The 19,357-nt window shown below is 46.4% G+C and overlaps 1 protein-coding gene across 1 annotated transcript in view; it reads right to left on the reverse strand.

Moving 5' to 3' along the window:
- Positions 1–17,308, reverse strand: part of KDM7A (lysine demethylase 7A) — a 70,005-nt gene extending 52,697 nt beyond the window's left edge. The window contains exon 1 of the mRNA XM_053926152.1: positions 17,019–17,308. Within this exon, the coding sequence (XP_053782127.1) occupies positions 17,019–17,212 (194 nt within the window). The 5' untranslated portion in view covers positions 17,213–17,308. The remainder of the gene's footprint in view (positions 1–17,018) is intronic.
- Positions 17,309–19,357: the final 2,049 nt, after the last annotated feature.

Below are 19,357 nucleotides of genomic sequence, written 5' to 3' on the forward strand. Positions count from 1 at the left end.
TAAATAGATTATAAACAGAAATAACTACATTTTTAAAAGATGAACCAGACTCATTTCAACCCAGTTGACAATCTTACTTCCCATCGTGAGTATGGGAAGGAAAGCTATATTTTCTAGGGTCTAAGACACCTACAGAAAGTTTAATATATTCAGGGTATATTCATACGCTGGGGATACAAGATAAAAGCAAATCATAACTTTTACATTGAGGACACTGAGTGATGAGCCAGCTACAAAGGACAGGAGTCAACTCAAGCAGGTCTAGTTCCCTAATAACCTTTCTCTGCTTGTACACAGTCTTCAGTGCTGGGACCTCAGGGGAGAGACCTCTCTGCCCGCTAAGCCAGGAGAAAGTATTCGTGTTAGAAACCTTTCTGTCGGTGGAGAAACGAATGCAGCACTCTAAGGGGGACTACCTAACCTCCAGAACCACCACTCTTTGTTTCCTTGCTGCACTTCCATTTTTACCGGTCACTTCCCTCTCAATTACCCAGCTCTGTTCACTTGTCACGGGGTTCATCACCGGGAGAGAAGGAGGCAGCATAAGGACACGACTTCCTGTCCGCGTGGGAACTGAAGACCAGATGTGCACCTGTCATTCACACACTGATTTGCTGATCTGCATACTGAAGAGCGAGCAGCCAACCCTGCACTTTTTGAAGTTAAAATATCACGGTGACGAAAATCTGAATCATGTTATTGGGGGACTAGTGTTATTTAATGAAACCCTGTAATATTGTGACGTAGTAAGGAATATATGTTTGACCTTCATCGCTAGTTTCTGGCAAAAGAGTGCCTAAAACCCCTGAACCTAATTTCCTGAGTGACGGTGAAAGGCACATCTCTGTTATTCACAGCCAGCCCCTTTCAACCACTCCTGAGTGTATGTTGATGAGTGACTCTGAATGGGATCCTACAGGGTTAGAACTTTCAGCCCCAGCCCCCTAACCTATGAGGTGGGGAGTGGGGCTGGGGATTGATTTAATCACCAAGAGCCAATGATCTGATCAATCATGCCTAGCATTAAAACCTCCATAGAAACACTAAATGAAGGGGTTCAGAGTGCTTCGCGGTTGGTAACACATCCTCATGGCCGGAGGCTGGCACATCCCCCTCTCCAAAGGGACAGAAGCTCTTACACGTGGGACGCTTCTGAACCTCACCTTTGTACCTCCCTCTTTATCTGGCTGTTCATTTGAAACCTGTATAATATCCTGTAAAATAAACTGGCAACAGTAAGTAAAGTGCTTCCTTGGGTTCCGTGAGCCATTATAGCAAATTATCAAACTAAAGGGCAATCACGGGAACCCCAATTTGTAGCCAAGTCAGACAAAAGTGTAGGTAACCTCGAAACCCACTATTTGCTACTAGTGTCTGAAGTAGGGGGCAGTCCTGTGGAACTGAGCTCTTAACCTGTGGGGTCTGCACGAACGCCAAGCAGTAAGTGCCGGAAACAAAATTAAGCTTGTAGGACACCCAGTGGGCATCTACAGAGAACCGGAGGACTGCTTGGCGGGGCAAACCCGCACGTTTGGTGTCAGAAGTGCGTGTGGCAGGCAGAGAAATAGTGTTCCCCTTACGTGGTAACTGAAACCTGTGCGTGTCAGAACCACATAAGTGAGGAGTGCCCTATGACATTCTCTAAAAGAGCTTTCCTGAAACTACCCCACAGGAGCTAAGATCATTTGCGGAGTCCGTAGTCCAATGAGACTCGGAGGTGCTGGGCTGAGATCGAGTGACTTTATTTTCCAGCTGGACTTCTCTGAGAATTCACGAAGTTGATGTGCACTTTGCATATTCAAGCGGGGGGTCCAGCATAGGTGATAAATACTAAAATCGACCTTAGCTTTCTCTTTCCCTTGTCATGAAACACTCCGGGGAGCTGTCCACCTTGGAAACATGTTTCAGAAGTTAATTTTCAGACTCACCAGCAGTGAAAAGCTTATTACAAATTTAATGGTTTTTTTTAATTACAATTGTTACAATGTAAATTTACAAAACTAAAAGAATGTTTTACAATTTTGTAATTGATACAAATTACCAGTAAGTCAAGGGTATGGTAAAACCACTCCCTAACGACACAGGGCACCAAGTCAGTGACAGCACTGCCAAGCATTTACCGCACACGTTGTTGGAACGCATATGAGTAAAAAAGCCAATAATCGATAGCATGCTAAAACTTTTTAAACTATCCTTTTAACCTCAAGAGAAACCTATAAACGATGTTTGTCTCAGATCTCCTTTATGACAAAATACTTACGAAGTATTTATAGGGCACTGTCTAGGTTCAAACCTAAAGACCGAGTACTCTCACATTAAAGAGCTGACACTGTCAAAATACACAATCTCCAAAAGAAGCAAGACACACCCCACCTGTACGCCAACCACCTGATCATTGCCTGCTGGGGAAATTCCCTACGAGCCAGGACTACCCTCACTCACCAGGCAAAGCTTCTATCCCCGGGCAAGAATTCAGAGCTCCGGTCCAGCATCACGAGCACTCTGACTTCAAAGACTCTGACCTGCCCGCCCGCCCCACGTGAGTGGTAACTACAAAACCCCTTTTGCACAGCTTGCCTTCGTTCCTGGCTGGGCCCACCCTGCTGTCATCAACGCGTCAGGGTGACAGAGTGGACAACTCAGGGAGACTTGTTGTCTGATTCCCCATTGAAATCTTAAGTTTTTCTCTAGTTTAGAAAACACAAAAGATTAGAAACTGCAGTGGGGGCTGCCCAAGTAGAGATCAGAGGCAGCCAGAAAGCACAGCAAGGAAAAAGATGAAACGCTGTCCGTAAACCCCCACTGGTCAGGCTTGCCAGTAACCCAGGCGGCCCAGAGAGCTAAGGTCCGTGGTACTTCAGCATCAAAATTAAACGGTGTGGTGTTCTATTAAGAAGAGTATAATGTGTCTGCCAAAACCCATCTAAAAATAGTTGACATATAAAGGATTTTATCTCCTGAGTAACTTTTCTAAGGACACTCAGCTACATTTCACAAGTAGAACCTTCCGTTACAGGCAAATCTTATTTAAGTAGACCATATCAGTCCCCAAAGATGGCAAAGTGGTTGCTAGTTTTTTACATTCTAATTAATCTGGGAAATGTCGCAACTGTTTCCATGCTAAAGGTCACTTACTATGGAATATTTCTAGTGGTTTGTGGGGTGGGGGGGAAGCATTGAAAAGAAATAAAGGAGGGAAGAAGTTAAAACAGCAACAGTTTCAAATTAAAATCATATCACATATAAACTTCAAGGCAAAACACCTTTCACAGGCAGCAGGACTGGAAAACTACTGTACGAGGTGAGGAAGCAGCTTTGAGAGCCTCGTTCCCAGTGCGTCTGCAGACAGAGAAGGACATGGAAGCGCACTTACGAGACACTGGCACCGATGCGTAAATGTGACTATCGTGTAAAAAATCTGCTATCTGCTGTTAATAAATGGAATCCAAACTCTACTTTCAAATCCATTGTCTCTCGCTATGACCTTTCTGCTCATCAATAACTTCCCACTGGTCCAGTTCTCCCAGAAGCAGGCCCTGACACACAAATCCAAGTGCAGGTGTTCGTGGGGGAGGCGGCCGGAAGCACTGACTGGGAGTGGAAACGTGAGTCAGGGAAGGGGAAGGGGCCACAAAGCGTATGTGAAGGGGCACAGGCCCCTTTGGGAACATCAGGAAGACTGTGTACAAAGGGCTTCAGCACCATCCCACCCGAGGAAGAGGAAGCTAGTATTTACCCACTGTCTCCCAACAGACAATGGTGAGCCAGTAACTTCCAGAATTTCCAGCCTGCCGTAAGTGCAAGCTGCTGAGCTCCCGCAGCCTACGAAAGCCCTCAGGCCAAGTGCTTTCAGCAAGTCTTCAGGAGATAAAAGACAGACGGAAATAGAAATGGAAACACAGAAAGCCAGGGGATTTGCACAGAGTCTGCTACACCTGTAAAAGTCCAGTCGACACAACCCTGTGTGCACACGCACTTAACTTGTTCGTTCTCTGCACACAGGTGCTCACTGTCTATTCACTGTGTCCCTCATCCTTCACGCCATTATATCTCATCGTCCCCAGGACAGTGAACAAGCATAAACATTTATTATATAAGTAAAGTTATGGTAGATTAAGTAAATAATACTATGTAATATTAATAACTAATATTTAATACTTTACTCCTGAACAAAGGCTAAAGACAAAATTGTCCAACTTGATGAGGGAATCCACAACTGATTTGTGTAGGAGAAGAAGCATTGCTGGACCTCAGCCATTCTCCAGGGGAAAAATAATTTCTAGCAACGTATTATGTATCAGTTCCAGAGACACACATCAGATTGATGGGCTTTCAAGACAAAATTTGTCTCACCACCGAGGAAGCCTCGGCTCGGCTGAACCGTGGTGGCCGAGCCACTGGGAATTGCCTGTAAGACTGGACAGTTCTGTAGAATAAAATGTGGGGCAGGTGGAAAGAGGGCAATCTTTTAGACAAAAAGGGATTTAAATATTTTAGCTGTCTTAAAAGAATTTCCACAGAGAAAGCAGCACTCCAGGAACTACTTTTAAATGAAGGAAGAAGAAACCTCAGTGATGACCAGGGAATTTCCAGAGACTCTTGCTTAAAAGGAAAGTGTTACACTAAATTACAAGTATGTATCTCAGGGTGGGGGGTGGGCACAGGAAGGTGTAGAGGGAGGGTAGAGAAAGCAGTACAGAGGGGGTGTCTGAGAATGATCAAGGAGAACAAAAGAAGCTAGTAGGTGGAAGAGATCAAGCCTAGAAGAGATACCTAGAAGGCAGTGGGAAACAGGAAAAGGAAATATTAGCAGGTCTGGAGAGCAGGCCATATTAGTTTCACAGCTTAGCAAGTGGAGACATAAGGTTGACAATTACGCATCCAACACTAGAGCTCAGGTCTACAAAGGAGATAAAAATTTAGGAATCATCCACATACAGATGGAAGCTGTGGAAAAATAGGTAAACGCTGGAAAAAGAGACCTGTTGAGGTCTGAACCCTGGGGTACTCCAGCGCTGAAAGACCAGGGAGGCAAGCAGGCAATGAGGACTCGGAAGGAGAAGTAGTGACGGTGGAGAAAGCCAGCATGGGGATTTCCTAGAAGCCGAAGAGGGTGAAGCTCGCTGGTAACTCTGACCAGCCGGTGACGATGGAGAGTAATGATGAAAGCCCAACCCCAGTGCATTCAGAAAGAACGGGGCCCCAGTTAGAAAAAGAGGCGGTGGGAGGACCCCTAAACAACTGGAGTTAGCAATTACGGGCACTTTTAAAAATAAATTTTGCTATAAAGAGAGCAAAGAAATAGGGTTGCACCTGAAGGGGGACTATCAGATCAAGAGAGTTTGTGTGTGTGTGTGTGTGTGTGTGTGTGTGTGTTTTAAAAAAGGTTATATACTATTTGCATACTAATGAGGTAAAAAAATTGGTATGGAGGGGTGGGGGTAACTGCGGAAGCATGTCCTTGAATAGATGAAAGGGGATGAGATCTGATACACATAAAAATGATTTCCAACGACTTAGCAGTTTCCTTTTCTTTCTGAAGTAACACTTCCAGAAATTTCCTAAACCTGAAAACAGACCTCTCCATACTAGTAAGCAAACTTTAGCAACTGTGGCTCACATGTAAATGGCTGAATGCAAGATGTGTAGCACTAACACTTCAAATAAAACGACTAACCCTGGCCAGGTGGCTCAGTTGGTTCGAGCATCGCTCCATACACCAAAAGGTTGCAGGCTTGATTCCCAGTCAGGGCACACGCCTATGTTGTAGGTTCAATCCCCGGCTGGGGTATGTATGGGAGGCAACAGACCAATGTTTCTCTCCCCTCACTTCTTCCCTCTCTAAAATTAATTTTTAAGAAATGACTAGAATAAAGTTATAAAGGGAAAAACTTTATTTAGTTCAAGACTAAACTAAATTTTGACAAAACAGATTGGCTCCTTTACTCATTTAAGGGTCCCTTCTTTCCAGTGGGTGCAACATTAGTAAATAATATTTAATACTTAACTCCCAAACAAAGATTACAGACAAAATTGTCCAACTTGATGAGGAAACCCACAGCTGACTTGTGTGCAAACCACCTGGCTACTCTGTACTGGTCTAGTTCAAGGCCGACCACAGTGCAGAGCTGTGCACACCTGGAGCAAGAGCTGCCACGCAAGCTTGCAGCCCACTGGGAAGATGGCACATCTGAGAAGCCAATCTTCAAATCACCCAATCTTGCCATAAAAACTGAGGGATGTGCTGAGGTTGTGAGCCGTTACTCACACCTGCCGGGCAGGCAAGGTCACCACTAAAGTAGCAAGGAATCCAGAGGACCCCAGCACCGTCATCACCATGACAACGGCTGGACCTGAGAGGATCAGGTCCCAGAAGGATTACCACAGGCAGCAGGGCCTGTTTACGAGAACCGAAGGCCGGGGCAGCTTGTCCTGCCAATGGGACAAACCCCGCTGGGCCTCGTGCTTTGCACAGCCATCCACCCTCCTCCCGTTAAGGTCTTCGGTCCTTGACACTTTCTTCCGTCAAAGAAACCTGTGCGCTTCCCCCGAGTCTGTTATTGCCCTTTTATCGCCCACTATCGCCCTCTGACAGCCCTACACACACACGTTTTGTATGATAAAAGACTCTTTAACTCAATAAATATCTTTTCTCAAATATTAAAACATGTAGTGAGCATCACAAACACGTGACTTAACAGATACTTCTGTTTAGGAAAAAACTAAATTTGAGAAAACCAAAATCCTTTTAAAGTTGTTTCAAAAAAATACTGCAAGTGCTACACTGCTACAGCAGGAGCTGCGGCGGTGGGCGAGGAAGGCCTGAAACATGACCGTGGACGTGAAATAAAAATCACTGGCGTGGTGCAGAGCCACAGAGGCGGGGACAGAAAGGAAAGGACAGTCACACATCTCCAAACACCACTGAAGTTCAAAGTCCTAAGAAGTTTGTACCAGCCTTCCCCTGTGCTATCCAAGAAAGGAAAGCACCCCTCAGAGACTGGAGCTGGTGAATGAACCAGGCAGCCAGCGGGGACCAGGCGGGGGCTGAGAACAAGCCCCCCGAGAGGGGCAGGAGGTGAGCAGAGAGATTCCCTGGGAACACTCCCGAAAAGAAGGGCAGCCCTGGCGAGGCTGCCGGAAAGGGCTGTGTGAGGATGCTGGAGCTTCCAGAGGATGCTCAGTTCCAACGAGGGGTTAAGAAACGAGAAAACTGAGAAAGCACGGTCGTTTGATCAGGGGATCTGATCTCTCCTGCCAGGGGCTGGAAGCCCACAGAGGCAGAGGCAGGAACAGGAAAGTTAGGGAAGCGAGTCCAGCGCTGATGACTCGGCCTCTGGATGGTTGAGGAAAGAAGTCCCCGAATCACAAGGGCCTCTGCTCTTCCAGTCACCACAGGATCTAAGGAAATGTTGATCGTATGACATCCAGAACAGTCTAGCAAAAAAAGAAAAGCCCCTCAAAGAACCAGGCACACAGAAAACTAGCCTTAAGAAAGTACTGGAATAAGAAGAATGTAAGAGAGGAAGATGAGTCAGACCTGTGAAAAGTTATATTAAGTACAAGGACTAAAAATCCTCTCATCTGCACATAGTTTATACATATCCCAAGATTCCTTCAGAAAGCAGTCACGTGAAAAGGACTGGCCACATGTCCACAGCGTAGTGTGTGACAGGTGAGGCACCACGGCAGTTCTTTATAAAAGCTTATAAATAAAGAATTTTATAATTAAATTATCATCATGCTCAACCACTAATGAATAAATGAATGGAGCTGGCATCGCTCCATGGCGGCAAGCATGCCCAGAAGGGAAACGACCAGACACTGTCTGCTTCCTGAGGAAAGACTACACCGCCCACTTAGAGTATTCTTGGAGGAAAACCTGAATCTGACCAAGCTTCTCTGGAGTCACATTCCAATTTACGAGAAAAAGAAGAACATGTCGAAAGATGCTTTAGGGCCCCCTGGCAGGTGCGGCTCAGTTGGCTGGAGCGCTGTCCCGTGCACCAAAAAGTTGTGGGTTCCATCCGCGGTCAGGGCACACACCCCAGGTCGCAGGTTCAACCCCAGGTAGGGGAGTGTACAGGAGGCAACCAATGTCTGTCTGTCTGTCTGTCTCTCTCAAATCAATAAACATATCCTCTAATCCCAGTTGAGGATTAAAGAAAGGCTAATATCCCTAACACACAAAGAACTCTTAAAAATTGAGAACAAAGGACCAAAAACCTGGTAGAATCAGAAAAAGATATAAATATGCGATTCTCAAAAAGAAGAAAAATGAGACAGAAAATAACCATCAAACATATACAATGTTGTTCTGCCTTGTTAGTAACTGGAGAAATGCACATTAGAACATGGGCACCATTTTCCACCTGTAAGGCTGGCAGCGATGAAGAGGACAACGTGCCCTGATGTTGACAATGTGGTGAAACAGGCGCTCTCCTACGCTTCTGGTGAGAATGCAAACGGCCCAGCCACTCAGAGGGAAAGCTGGTAATCCTAACAAAACAACATGTACACTCATCTTTGGGCCAAGTAATCCCACCTCTAGTACTCTAACCTGGAGATATACCTCCAACAATATGAAAATACGTACGTACAAGATGATTCACTATAACGTTGTTTGTAATTGCAAAATATTCCAAACCACCTAAATGTCTGTGCCCAAGAGAATAAATGAATAAAACAAGGTACAGCCACACGAAGGAGTACTATACAGCTGTTAAAAAGACTAAGGAAAAACTCTATGAACCAACATGAAGTGATTTCCAGTATATACTATTAAGTGAGAAAAAGCAAAATGAAGAGTATCTATTATAAGCTACTCTTTGTGTAAAGAAAATAGATATAAGGAAAAAAACACATGCATCTGCTCATTTATGGGAAAGCACACCAAAAAACACCACACAGGAAGGATGAACCAGAAACTACAGAGACTGATTACTTACAGGAGGTGGGTGGGAAAGGGGTGCAAGGCATAGGAGGGAAGAAGAGGGCATGCCGTTTCTGAGTATACCTTTTCATACAACTCTGACTTCTTAGAATGACAGTAATGTTTCAAATACTCAAAACACAAACCAACAACTACTACCAACCACGCCATGGGAAGACTCCAAAATACAACATGGACTGGAGCAAATCAACCTACTGTAACACAAGGAAATGATGTAACACACTGAAGTGGGGGAGAACAGAACTAACCTAACTTTGGAAGATAATGCTTTGACTAGGTATTGTAAGGCTAGAGACAAAAAGATTTACGAGCAAACACTGTAATCTAGTTAGCAAATTTGTTCACTGCCAAGGTAAGGGCTGGCAACGCTAGAACTACTTTACATGCCCACCAGGACTGAACACCTCCGTCCATGGTACACAACGAGAGCTGGGTTTCTCACCGCTGTACAGCAGTTACGAGGAAGGAAGGGAAGAAGGCAAAAATGAGCACCGAAGTATTGGATGAGAATCACAGTTGTCATTATGAAAACCTACGGGTTTTAAAGTACACAGACAAATAAAATAGAAACACACACAGATGTGGGTGCATGTGTGCGACTAGTATATTTCCTAGCTCTGTCCACTGAGGAGGCCCAAAAACAATGAGCCTCCCTAGCACCAGACCTTGGTTTCTAAAAGCCATTCTCCAATCAAAGGAACAAGGGCTCACACAAACATTCAAAAATCATACAAGTTACCACTGATTCAACTATAACTAATGGGAGAAGAATACTAGTAGTATTAATGGAAAAGTAAGTAAACAATCGCGAAGTAACAAAATACAACTTGCCAAAAGAATCAGAAACTTGGCAGCAGCTGCAAGATCAGCACTGGCCAACTGTTCAAAAGCTGTGCAAAAATTTTTGGAGGGGATCACTTTGTAAGTTATATAAATGTCTAACCACTATGCTGTACACCTGAAACTAATATTGAATGTCAACTGTAATTAAAAAATAAAAAAGTTTGCCCTGGCTGGGTGGCTCGGCTGGATGGTGCATTGTCATGTGCACAAATAGGTCGCAGGTTTGACCCCAGGTCAGAGCACGTGTGGGAAGCAACTGAGGGATGTTTTTCTCTCTCTCACACTGATGTTTCTCTCAATCTCAATCTCTCTTTCCACCCCCTCCATTGCCCCTCCTCCTTCTCTAAAAATCAATTCAAAAGCTGTGCAAATTATTGTGGAGTTTCAATTGCTCAAACCTAACAAAGCTCACTTTATATTCAAATCCCTCCACACCTATTCTATTGTTTTTCGTGAGCCCCTCACTAAGGGTCATCCAACATAAAGGCGTTCTACCCCTTAGATGCTCAGTAAACTCAATTTCACATCTAAGAACACAGGCTACGAGAGCATACCAAGCAGAAATCTGCCCCAGACTGAGGGTTAAAAAAAAAAAGATTGGTGAGACAACTATGTCAGTACCTCTAAGCAGACTGAGATAAGAATCCCACATCACAACACATTTTGTTCCAACAGTGAAATTGGTTATGTATGTTTAACACTCTTGTAAGTGAAATGCATGAAGCCAATACTCAGCATATGTATTCTCCTATGACTGTCACATCAAAAGAAGATATTAATGAGAAAATACAATAAAATACATTGAAGAATTCAACAAATGGGCTTTTTGTTCTCTTATGGGGAGATATGTGTTCACCTGGTAAGTCTATGTTATAATACTAAAAGACTTCATCAATTATGGAGAAATGTATCTAAAATAAATTTCAAAAATAATTCCCATCCCGAATTTTAGCCAATCAAAGTATACCCCAATAAGAAATCCCTAACAACAAGGATGAAAACAGAGTTAAATTTAAAAACTTTTCAAATAAATATTTTATAAATACTGTTCCCAAAGCAATTATGATTATTAAAATATTTATGGTAAAGACAATAATTTTAATAAAGAACAAAACCAAAAATGTTTATAGATCTCTCCCTGGAATCCCACTGCATCTGTTCCACCTGTGCACCAACCCACACCCCCCCCCCACGACAGAGACAAGGAGGGAGAGAGACCCCGTACCACCTGCTGGTTGAGCGCCTGAGATCTGAGAGGGTGGCTCACCTGAGTTTGAAAGCTAGCTCTATGACCTCTTCTAGCTTTGTGACCCTGAGAAGTGACCCACCTCACTAACCCCCTCAGATCCCTCAGGTAAAACAGGGATTACAGTAACACTTACCCAGTATGAGAGTCAGATGAGTTAACACACCTAATGCAATTAGAACAATGATTAGCACCTGGTAGAAAGCATTTACTAAGTTTGACTCAGGTCCTAGGACTCCAGAGTAGCTGAGAAAGTCCTACCCAACAGCATTTTTTTTAGATAAGAATCCTCATAAATTAAGCTCTTCATTTATTCAAGCTTCAGGAATAAAATTAATATATGACATTTATAAATTACCCAAGCTGACTCAAACTTTTAACATCATCTCTCACCTGGATAATTACAACAGCTTTCTTACTGATCTACCTGTCAACCTTGGCCTCCTTCCAGTCCATTCTCCATGCAGCAGCCAAACTGAACCTTTTAAAGGTTAAATCAAATTATTTACTCCTCAAGGCATACCATTTGCATAAAATCCCAAATATTCTTGTGTTTAAGTGTCTCCTTCTCAAGGCGCTCTATAATCACACTATATGAAAGTAGCCTTATACTAACCCCAGCCTACTCTATCTCCTTCCCCAACACACACACACACACACACACACACACACACGCACACACGCGCCCCCACTGTGTAAGTTACATAGACAGCAACTAAGTTACAAGACAGCAAGGGCTTTGTTTTGTTCATCTCTATACTCCTAGCACCAAAAACAACTCCCAGCAATCCCACAAAAGTCAGGAACAAGAAACAAAATAAAATTACAAAATACTGTATATCAGCTACCAAATTGGTAAATTTGTAACCGTTTAACTTTTAAATAATTAAAGTACACTTCAAACGTTAAAATAAAGTTTTAAAAAACCTTCAGTGCACACACGGCTCGGTGAATTTTTCCATCTGTATGTAGTCATGTAACCACCACCCAAGATCAGGACACAGAACATTCCCTGAGCCTCAGAGGCTCCCTCCAGCCTCCTCTCGGTCAATTACTCCCCAGAGGTAAGCACTAGCCTGGCTCCTCTCACCCAATTATGCCGATACACTTAAACTTCACCTAAGTGGAATCAGACAGTACACGCTTTACTGTCTGGCTTCTTTTATTCAACTTCAGATCTGTGAGATTCACCCATACTGTTGCACGCATCCATCCGTAGTGCATTCTTTTTTTCAAATCACTGATGAGAATTCCATTTTATAAATATACCACAATTTATCCCATCTTCTGTTAATGACATTTTGATCATTATAATTTGTAGGTAATAAAAACAGCACTGCCATAAATAATCTTGGGTATGTCTTTTTGGTGGAAATACTCATCTGCAGATTGGCAAAATTGTTGCTTGGCTGGGTTTTGGGGGGACAGGGTTAATAATAAATACCTTAGACTGGTGAGGATGCAGGGAACTAGAAGTGGGCACTACTGGTGAGAGTATAAATTGGGATAACCTTTCTGGAGGGAAATCTGGTTGTAGGGCACAAGAAAGAAGCCTAAAAATATCTGAGCCCTGTGACTAATAATTCTTCTTCAAGGAAATTTCTTATCGAGCACTTACACATGCCGGATCTTCTTCTAAGTGTTTTACATATAATAACTCACTTGATTTATTCTAAGGAAATAATTAGAGATACTCACAATGGTTTGTTTAAAATGATGCCAACCATCCATCAGTAGGAAATACAAGAAAAAGTAGTAAACAAGGTGAAAAACTAACAAGAGGAGAATGGTTTTAAAATGTTTTGTACTCCTGAGAAATTAAACATTATGCAGCCACTGAAAATGTTGTCAAATAACTTTAAAGATACAGGAAAAAAGTATACGTGTATATTAATGAAAAAAGTGAGGTAACAGTGGAATGCATAAAATGAAATCCAGTTTGTGTTTCATCTCTGGAAGATACAGGTACTTTCTCATATGCCTAATATTTTTCTGTATTTCCCATTTTTTCTACAGTGTTTTACTTTTTTTAAAAAGATTTTATTATTTATTTTTAGAGAGGAAGGGAAGGAGAAAGACAGGGAGAGAAACATCAAAGTGTGGTTGCCTCTCGCGCCCCCCACTGGGGACCTGACTGGCAACCCTTTGGTGCGCAGGCCTGTGCCCAATCCACTGAGCTACACCAGCTGGGGCTAGTGTATTCCTTTTGTCAATCAAAAAGAACGTGCCTAAAAAGTGTAACAAACAAAGGTGTTTGCAGTAAAATAAAGAGAAAAAGACATTAAAATACAATTTAATTAGGGCAATGATGCGGTTTTGCATATTAGTGTACTATGCAAAGACAACTTGCCTAGACATTAGCGGTGGGGCATTATCAGGAAAGCTCTCCGTTGTCTTACTTCCTAGGACTCAGAGAGGAAGAACTTCATCTCTAAGTGGAAAGGAACCTTCCCAGGAAAATCCTGTAAATTCCTCAGCTCACAGCCCTAGGCCAGGGCATCAATTACACACTGCACACAGCAAGTGTTCTTTTCCCCCTTCACATATAAAAAAGCATTGGGCAGACTGAAGGATGGGGTTCTGGAATACTAAGGATACAAAGTTCAACAGCCTCAAACCTGGAGGAGTCTGGCTCCATCCACCCCGCTGAAAAGCATCAAGGAAGGGCCCTCCTTCCCTGTCAGAATAAATTAGGGCAAAAACTTTTCAGGTTTTCAGATGTCAGGAACTCCAGGCAGAGTAAATCCGAATTTATATCAAAACTCACTGATTGCTTGAGTTTAAAGAATTCTACTTGAATCATAAAATTATCAAGAAATTATCCAGGTAAAGGCAATCCTCTGTGCCCACCCACCTCCTCTCTCTTCCTCCTGGGCAAATGGACCACCCCTGGAAACCAAGGGAATGAAAGCTATATCTTAGTACTTTAGGGGCCAATTCTCACATAAACAAGTGATATTTGTTTAATAATTAATACATAAGAAACATTTTGCTGTGTTAAAAAAAAACACACTCATTTCATGGTACAGCAAACATTAAAGTAAGTATTGATCACAGGAAAAACACACAGACCCCAAATTACCAATACTTCATTAAGGATTAGCCCTGGCTGGTGTGGCTCCGTGGATTGAGGGCTGGCCGGTGAACCAAAGCATCATGGGTTTGATTCCCAGTAAGGGCACATTCCTGGATTGCGGGCCAGGTCCCCAATAGGGAGCGCCAGAGAGGCCATCATACACTGACGTTTCTTCCCTCTCTCCCCCCCTGAAAATAATAAATAAAATCTTTAAAAAAATAAAACAAAAAGAATTAAACTTTCCACAAAGATAGTGCTTTGGCATGGCAAAGCAGTATCACTAAATTTTCTAATTTCTGACACCTGCACTGCATTAAATTCTCAAGGAGTGCTAGAAACAAACAAACCCTGGGTTCGAAAAATATATTTCAGTCACTTCCACAGATAGGAAGTCGCACAAATTTATGTGAGAAAGCAGAGCATGTTTGTTTTGGCCTCACTCTCCCTCCTTCGCACATGCCCTCTTTATTTTCCCTTCAAATTCTCCTGTTTTCAAATTCATACCTAAATGCATCACAAAATTCTCTATGAACTACCTGTAGCTCTTTGTGGTTACAGTGTTAAGTGACCCAAATGGAGATAAACAAAATTCTACCTAAGATTTATTAACCTATCAAATCTCTACATTGCTCAATTGAACTGATTTCTTATGCAGCTAAAATAGTTCTTTGAAATATAAGCATTTACATAATCACCAGGGATTCTGGCTTTATTTTATATGAAACCTAAACTTTTGGATAATCTCTACTCTGGTTGCCTAGGGTATGTTACGGGAACAGAGGGATGTAGAAATAGAATTGGCAAGATCTGGTATGTTCAAATTTCAATTTTACATATAATCGAAATATAGATAAACATCAGTTTGGAGCAATGAAAAAAATTGGGATTTTTTTTTTCTCATCCAAGGGTATGTTTTTACTGATTTTTTTTTTTTTTTGAGCGAGAGGAAGAGGGACTGAGGGGTAAGGGGGAGAAGGGGGGAAAAGGGGAAGGGGAAGAGGGGGAGGGGGAGAGAGAGACAGACAGACACACGAGAGAGACACGAGAGAAAAACATCGATTGGTTGTCTCCAGTATCCCTCCCAACCAGGGATGAACCCACAACCTAGGCATGTGCTCTGACAGGGAATCCAATGCAACCCTTTGGTGCACGGGACGACGCTCCAACCAACTGAGCAACCCGGCCAGGGCTGGATAATTTATGTTTAATTACATGTGGCAAGGTTGTAGCAATATTCCCCAACCACAGATCAGACGATTAAAGATTATCTGATATAAAAATAAGGACTCTTTTTTTACAGTCACAATATGTTGATTTTTTTTTTCTCTCTTGTTGCTGTCAGAACTGTGCAAATTGAAAACCGATGAAAACTAACGGTACTTGGAATTTAAGTAAAACTAACTGTACCTAGCACTAAACACCGAAAGAACGCTGTAATTTAAATGGTTTTCTCTCCCAGGGCCAGTAGAGGGAGACTAAGACATCTGGCCTGGTCGTGTAGTGTTTCTGTAAAATTGGGGAGGGGGGCAGCAGAGGCTGTATTTAAATGTCCTGCTGTCAATCAAAGGACACTTCCTACAATCACAGTCACCATATCTGCTATTACCCGTGAGCGTACTCTCGCCAAGATTCAACACCAAACGGTGCTCGGGAAACCTGCTTCATCTAAAGGTGACCGCAGGCTTTCCCACAACACCCAAATAAGGACTTTGGGAGCCCAACCCCAACTACTTTCTTTGTTTAAATGCCTGCGAATCCCTCCCACGCCGGAGTCAAGAGGCTGTGGCGCCGCCCTTTATTAGCCTCACACTTTGATTACAAAACACACGAGTCGGCGGCCTGGCGGCGGAGGCGGCCCGAGCTCTCACAAACGTCAAACCCGAAACGCAGGCGGCGGCGGAGGCACAGGGCGACGCTCTCCGCCCCCGCCACCCGAGCCAAAGTACCCACCGGCCGGTGAAAGTTCGCCCGCACCCGGCCCCGGGCGCCAGCCCTACGCCGTCTGAGTGTCGCCAGCCCCTTGGGCGACGGGAAATTTCACTCTTCGTAAAGTTTGAGCTGCGGCGCGGGGGCGACGCGGAGGGTTTGGGACCAGAGGCTGTCCCTTCGGGCCCCTCTGCCCACTCCATCCGCTCTGCCCCCGCCAGGACGGGGCGTGCTGGCGCTCCGGGTGGGGGTCAACCCCCGGGCCGACCTGCCGCCCAGCACAGGACCCCCGGCCCCAAACTTCCGACTGGCATCTTTTAAGTCCCCGATAGTTCCTCATCTGTTGCTCTGTTTACTCCGCGGAGCCCCGCCGGGCCGCCGCTGCCGACGCCCCCCGTCCCTACGCCCCCGGCCGAGGAAGTTTGATAAAGACCCCGGGAAGGGGGCGCGACGGGAATCTGCCGGGGGAGGGGACTAGGGTGATTTCAGAAGACCCTGGGCTGGGCGACCCGGTCGCTGCCGGGAAGGAAGGCGCGGCGGCCGGCGGGGCAAGGCGGCCGGGCGGGCAGCGACTCCCGGGCGGGCGGGGCGGCAGCCGGGCTGCGGGCGCCGCGAGGGGCGGCGGGCCCGGCCGGCGCTCCGCCCGCCACCTGCGCCGGCGCCTGCCCCGGCCGCGTCTCCTCGCCCCGGTCTCCGCCTGCCAACTTCTCGGCCGGCCCCCTTTGTTCCCGTTTGTTGTGGCGACTCTTCGCCCGGCCGAGCGATCCCACCAGCCCCCCTTAGCCCGCCCGGCGCCCGGCGAGCCCGGGGCCCCGCGCGTCCCGCTGCCCGGGCCGGGGGCTCGGTGCCCGGGCTGCTGGGCGCTCGGCGCGGCGCGGCGGCCGGGCGGAAGGGGATGCGGGCGGCCGGCCGGGCGACGGCGGTTAGCCGGGGGCCGGCGGCGACGGCGGCGGGGCTAGAGGGGGTTTATTTACCTGCCGTGGAACCAGTCCTTGCAGATATCGCACTCGATCATGAAGCGGTTCACGTCGTACGGCTGCCGGCACACACAGTACACTGGCGGGGGTGGCGGGGGCGCCGAGGCCCGGCCCGGAGCCGCCACCGACACGGCTGCCGCGGCGGCTCCCGCTGCTGCTCCCGCGGCCACCGCCGCCACCGCTCCGGCCATCTTTAAAAAACACACACACGCTCGCTCGCTGCTCCGCTCGCCGACTGGAGCGAGCGCAGCCGCCAGCCAGCGCCGCCTCCTGCAGCAGCCGGAGCAGCAGCCGAGGAGGCAGCGGCGGCGCTTAAGTGCGCGCGCGCGCGCGGCCGCAGGCCGGAGCGGCGCGGGGGGGGAGCGGCGCGCACCCGACGCGCGAGGCCCCGGCCCGGCTCCTTCCGGCGCTCCGCGCCGGGGCCGTGCGTCTCGCGCACGTCGTCCAGCCGCCTGCGCGCGCGCCCCGCTCGCCTCGCGTCTGCCGGGCGGAGGGACCGGCTGAAGGGCATGCGGGCGGGGGAGACGGAGGGAGGCCGAGGGAGGCGGAGGGAGGCCGAGGCTCCCTGAGGACACCCAAGGTAGCGCAGGGCGCGTGGACGCAGGGGGGCGGTGGGTGCGGGCGAGAAGCCGACTTGGGCGCTTTCCGAATGGAAGCGAGGCCGGGGAAGTTCCTGCGCAGTGAACAGCGGCACAGGCTGCGTCTGTGTTCGGAGGAGGGGAACCGAGGAAGTTAGAGCCCCGGCCAGGGCCACCTCCCGACGGGGGAGAGTCTTACGTCAATCAGCAACCGCCCCGAGACCTCCGTGGGACCGAGCCGAGGGCTAACAGCACGCAGAGCTGGTTATGCCCCGCTGGGGTGCAGGAGTGTGCTGCGGGGGCGGGGGGGGGTGAGGGTCATACAAACTTTGAAAACGGCCCACCCGAATTCCCACTGACCAGCTCAGAAATCGAAGTGTGGATGGAGCTTGTTAGGTGAAGGAGCTTGTTCCCAAGGAGTTCTTTAATGTGTGTGAGCGGAGAGGGACCGGCCTTGAAATGTGGTTGGTGGAGAAACAACTGGAGAGGAACCCCGCGAGTTTATAAATTATATGACTTAGATGCTAATGGTTTTGAGTCCCAAGTGTAGAAGATAGGGATAAAATTCTAAATGACGGCGACATCTCAGAAAGGGATGCTGCAAAAATCGAATAATATGGGACTTGGCATATACTATGCCGTTGATAAATACTTTTGAATGAAGGATGGGATTTATAAAAATATAAACAGGTAACAAATATTGACCAGAGAGAGGTTACTTTGAAAGCATGAGTACACAGATTGGAAGGAATGTTAAGGATTTTTGAATCAGATATTTGTACCTGATTTTCACAGGCATTTCTATCATTGGGAAACACCCTATATCTCCCATCTCACCCAGACCCAGGCAAAGGATCGCTGATCTTTTTTTTTCTTAATTAATTATTTTTACAGAGGGGAGAGGAAGGAGAAGACAGGGATGGGAACATCAATGTGTGGTTGCCTCTCATGCACCCTGTGCTAGGGACCTGGCCCACAGTCCAGGCATGTGCCCTGGCTGGGAATCAAACCAGCAACCCTTTGGTTCGCCATCCGGCACTCAGTCCACTGAGCTACACCAGCCAGAGCCTACTCTACCCTTTTTATAATTTAGGAGAGTGAGTAAGTTGCTTAAAGCCTCAGATCTGAGATGAAGGTAAAGTTTCATTTCCTTAATTCTGTATCCAATCCAATACCACACCACTGTTATAGGAAAGAAGAAAAAAAAAAAAAAAACACCTGGAAATCAGAGTTGACTGCAAAGTGAATGAGTTTGAAACATTTCTACTGGAGAAAAAGAAAAGTATAATTTTGGCATTTGTTGATGAGAGGCATGGTGGAGTGGTGTGTGGAAAGAGCTTGCTTTATATAAGCTGTGTGACCTTGAGCAAGTCACTCCATTTGTCTTGAGCCTGGATCATTGACAATCTGTTCAGAAAAAAATATGGAAAATAATAGCTTCCATAACTACTTCACAGAGGTTTTATAACAAGCAAAAAAGATCATCATGTAATTTTAAAAGTACATGGTAGGAGATGTGTGTTAGCAGGAAACAGCACAACAGTGTGTCAGGGAAGGGAAGGCATCCCAAGCTGCCACGTTGGACACTGGTGAGGCAGGCATCCAAATAGGGAAGCCGCCTGGGGTGGGGTGTTCCCCTCACCTTCCTGGAGGGGGCCACCTGGCCTTGGGATGTCAGCATGGTGCGGGGGTGGGGGGGGGGGGGGTGGGGGGTGGGGGGGTGGGGGGGGGTGGGGGGGGTGGGGGGGGGGTGGGGGG

The sequence above is a fragment of the Desmodus rotundus genome, chromosome 6 (genome assembly GCF_022682495.2).
Source record: "Desmodus rotundus isolate HL8 chromosome 6, HLdesRot8A.1, whole genome shotgun sequence".
NCBI lineage: Eukaryota > Metazoa > Chordata > Mammalia > Chiroptera > Phyllostomidae > Desmodus > Desmodus rotundus.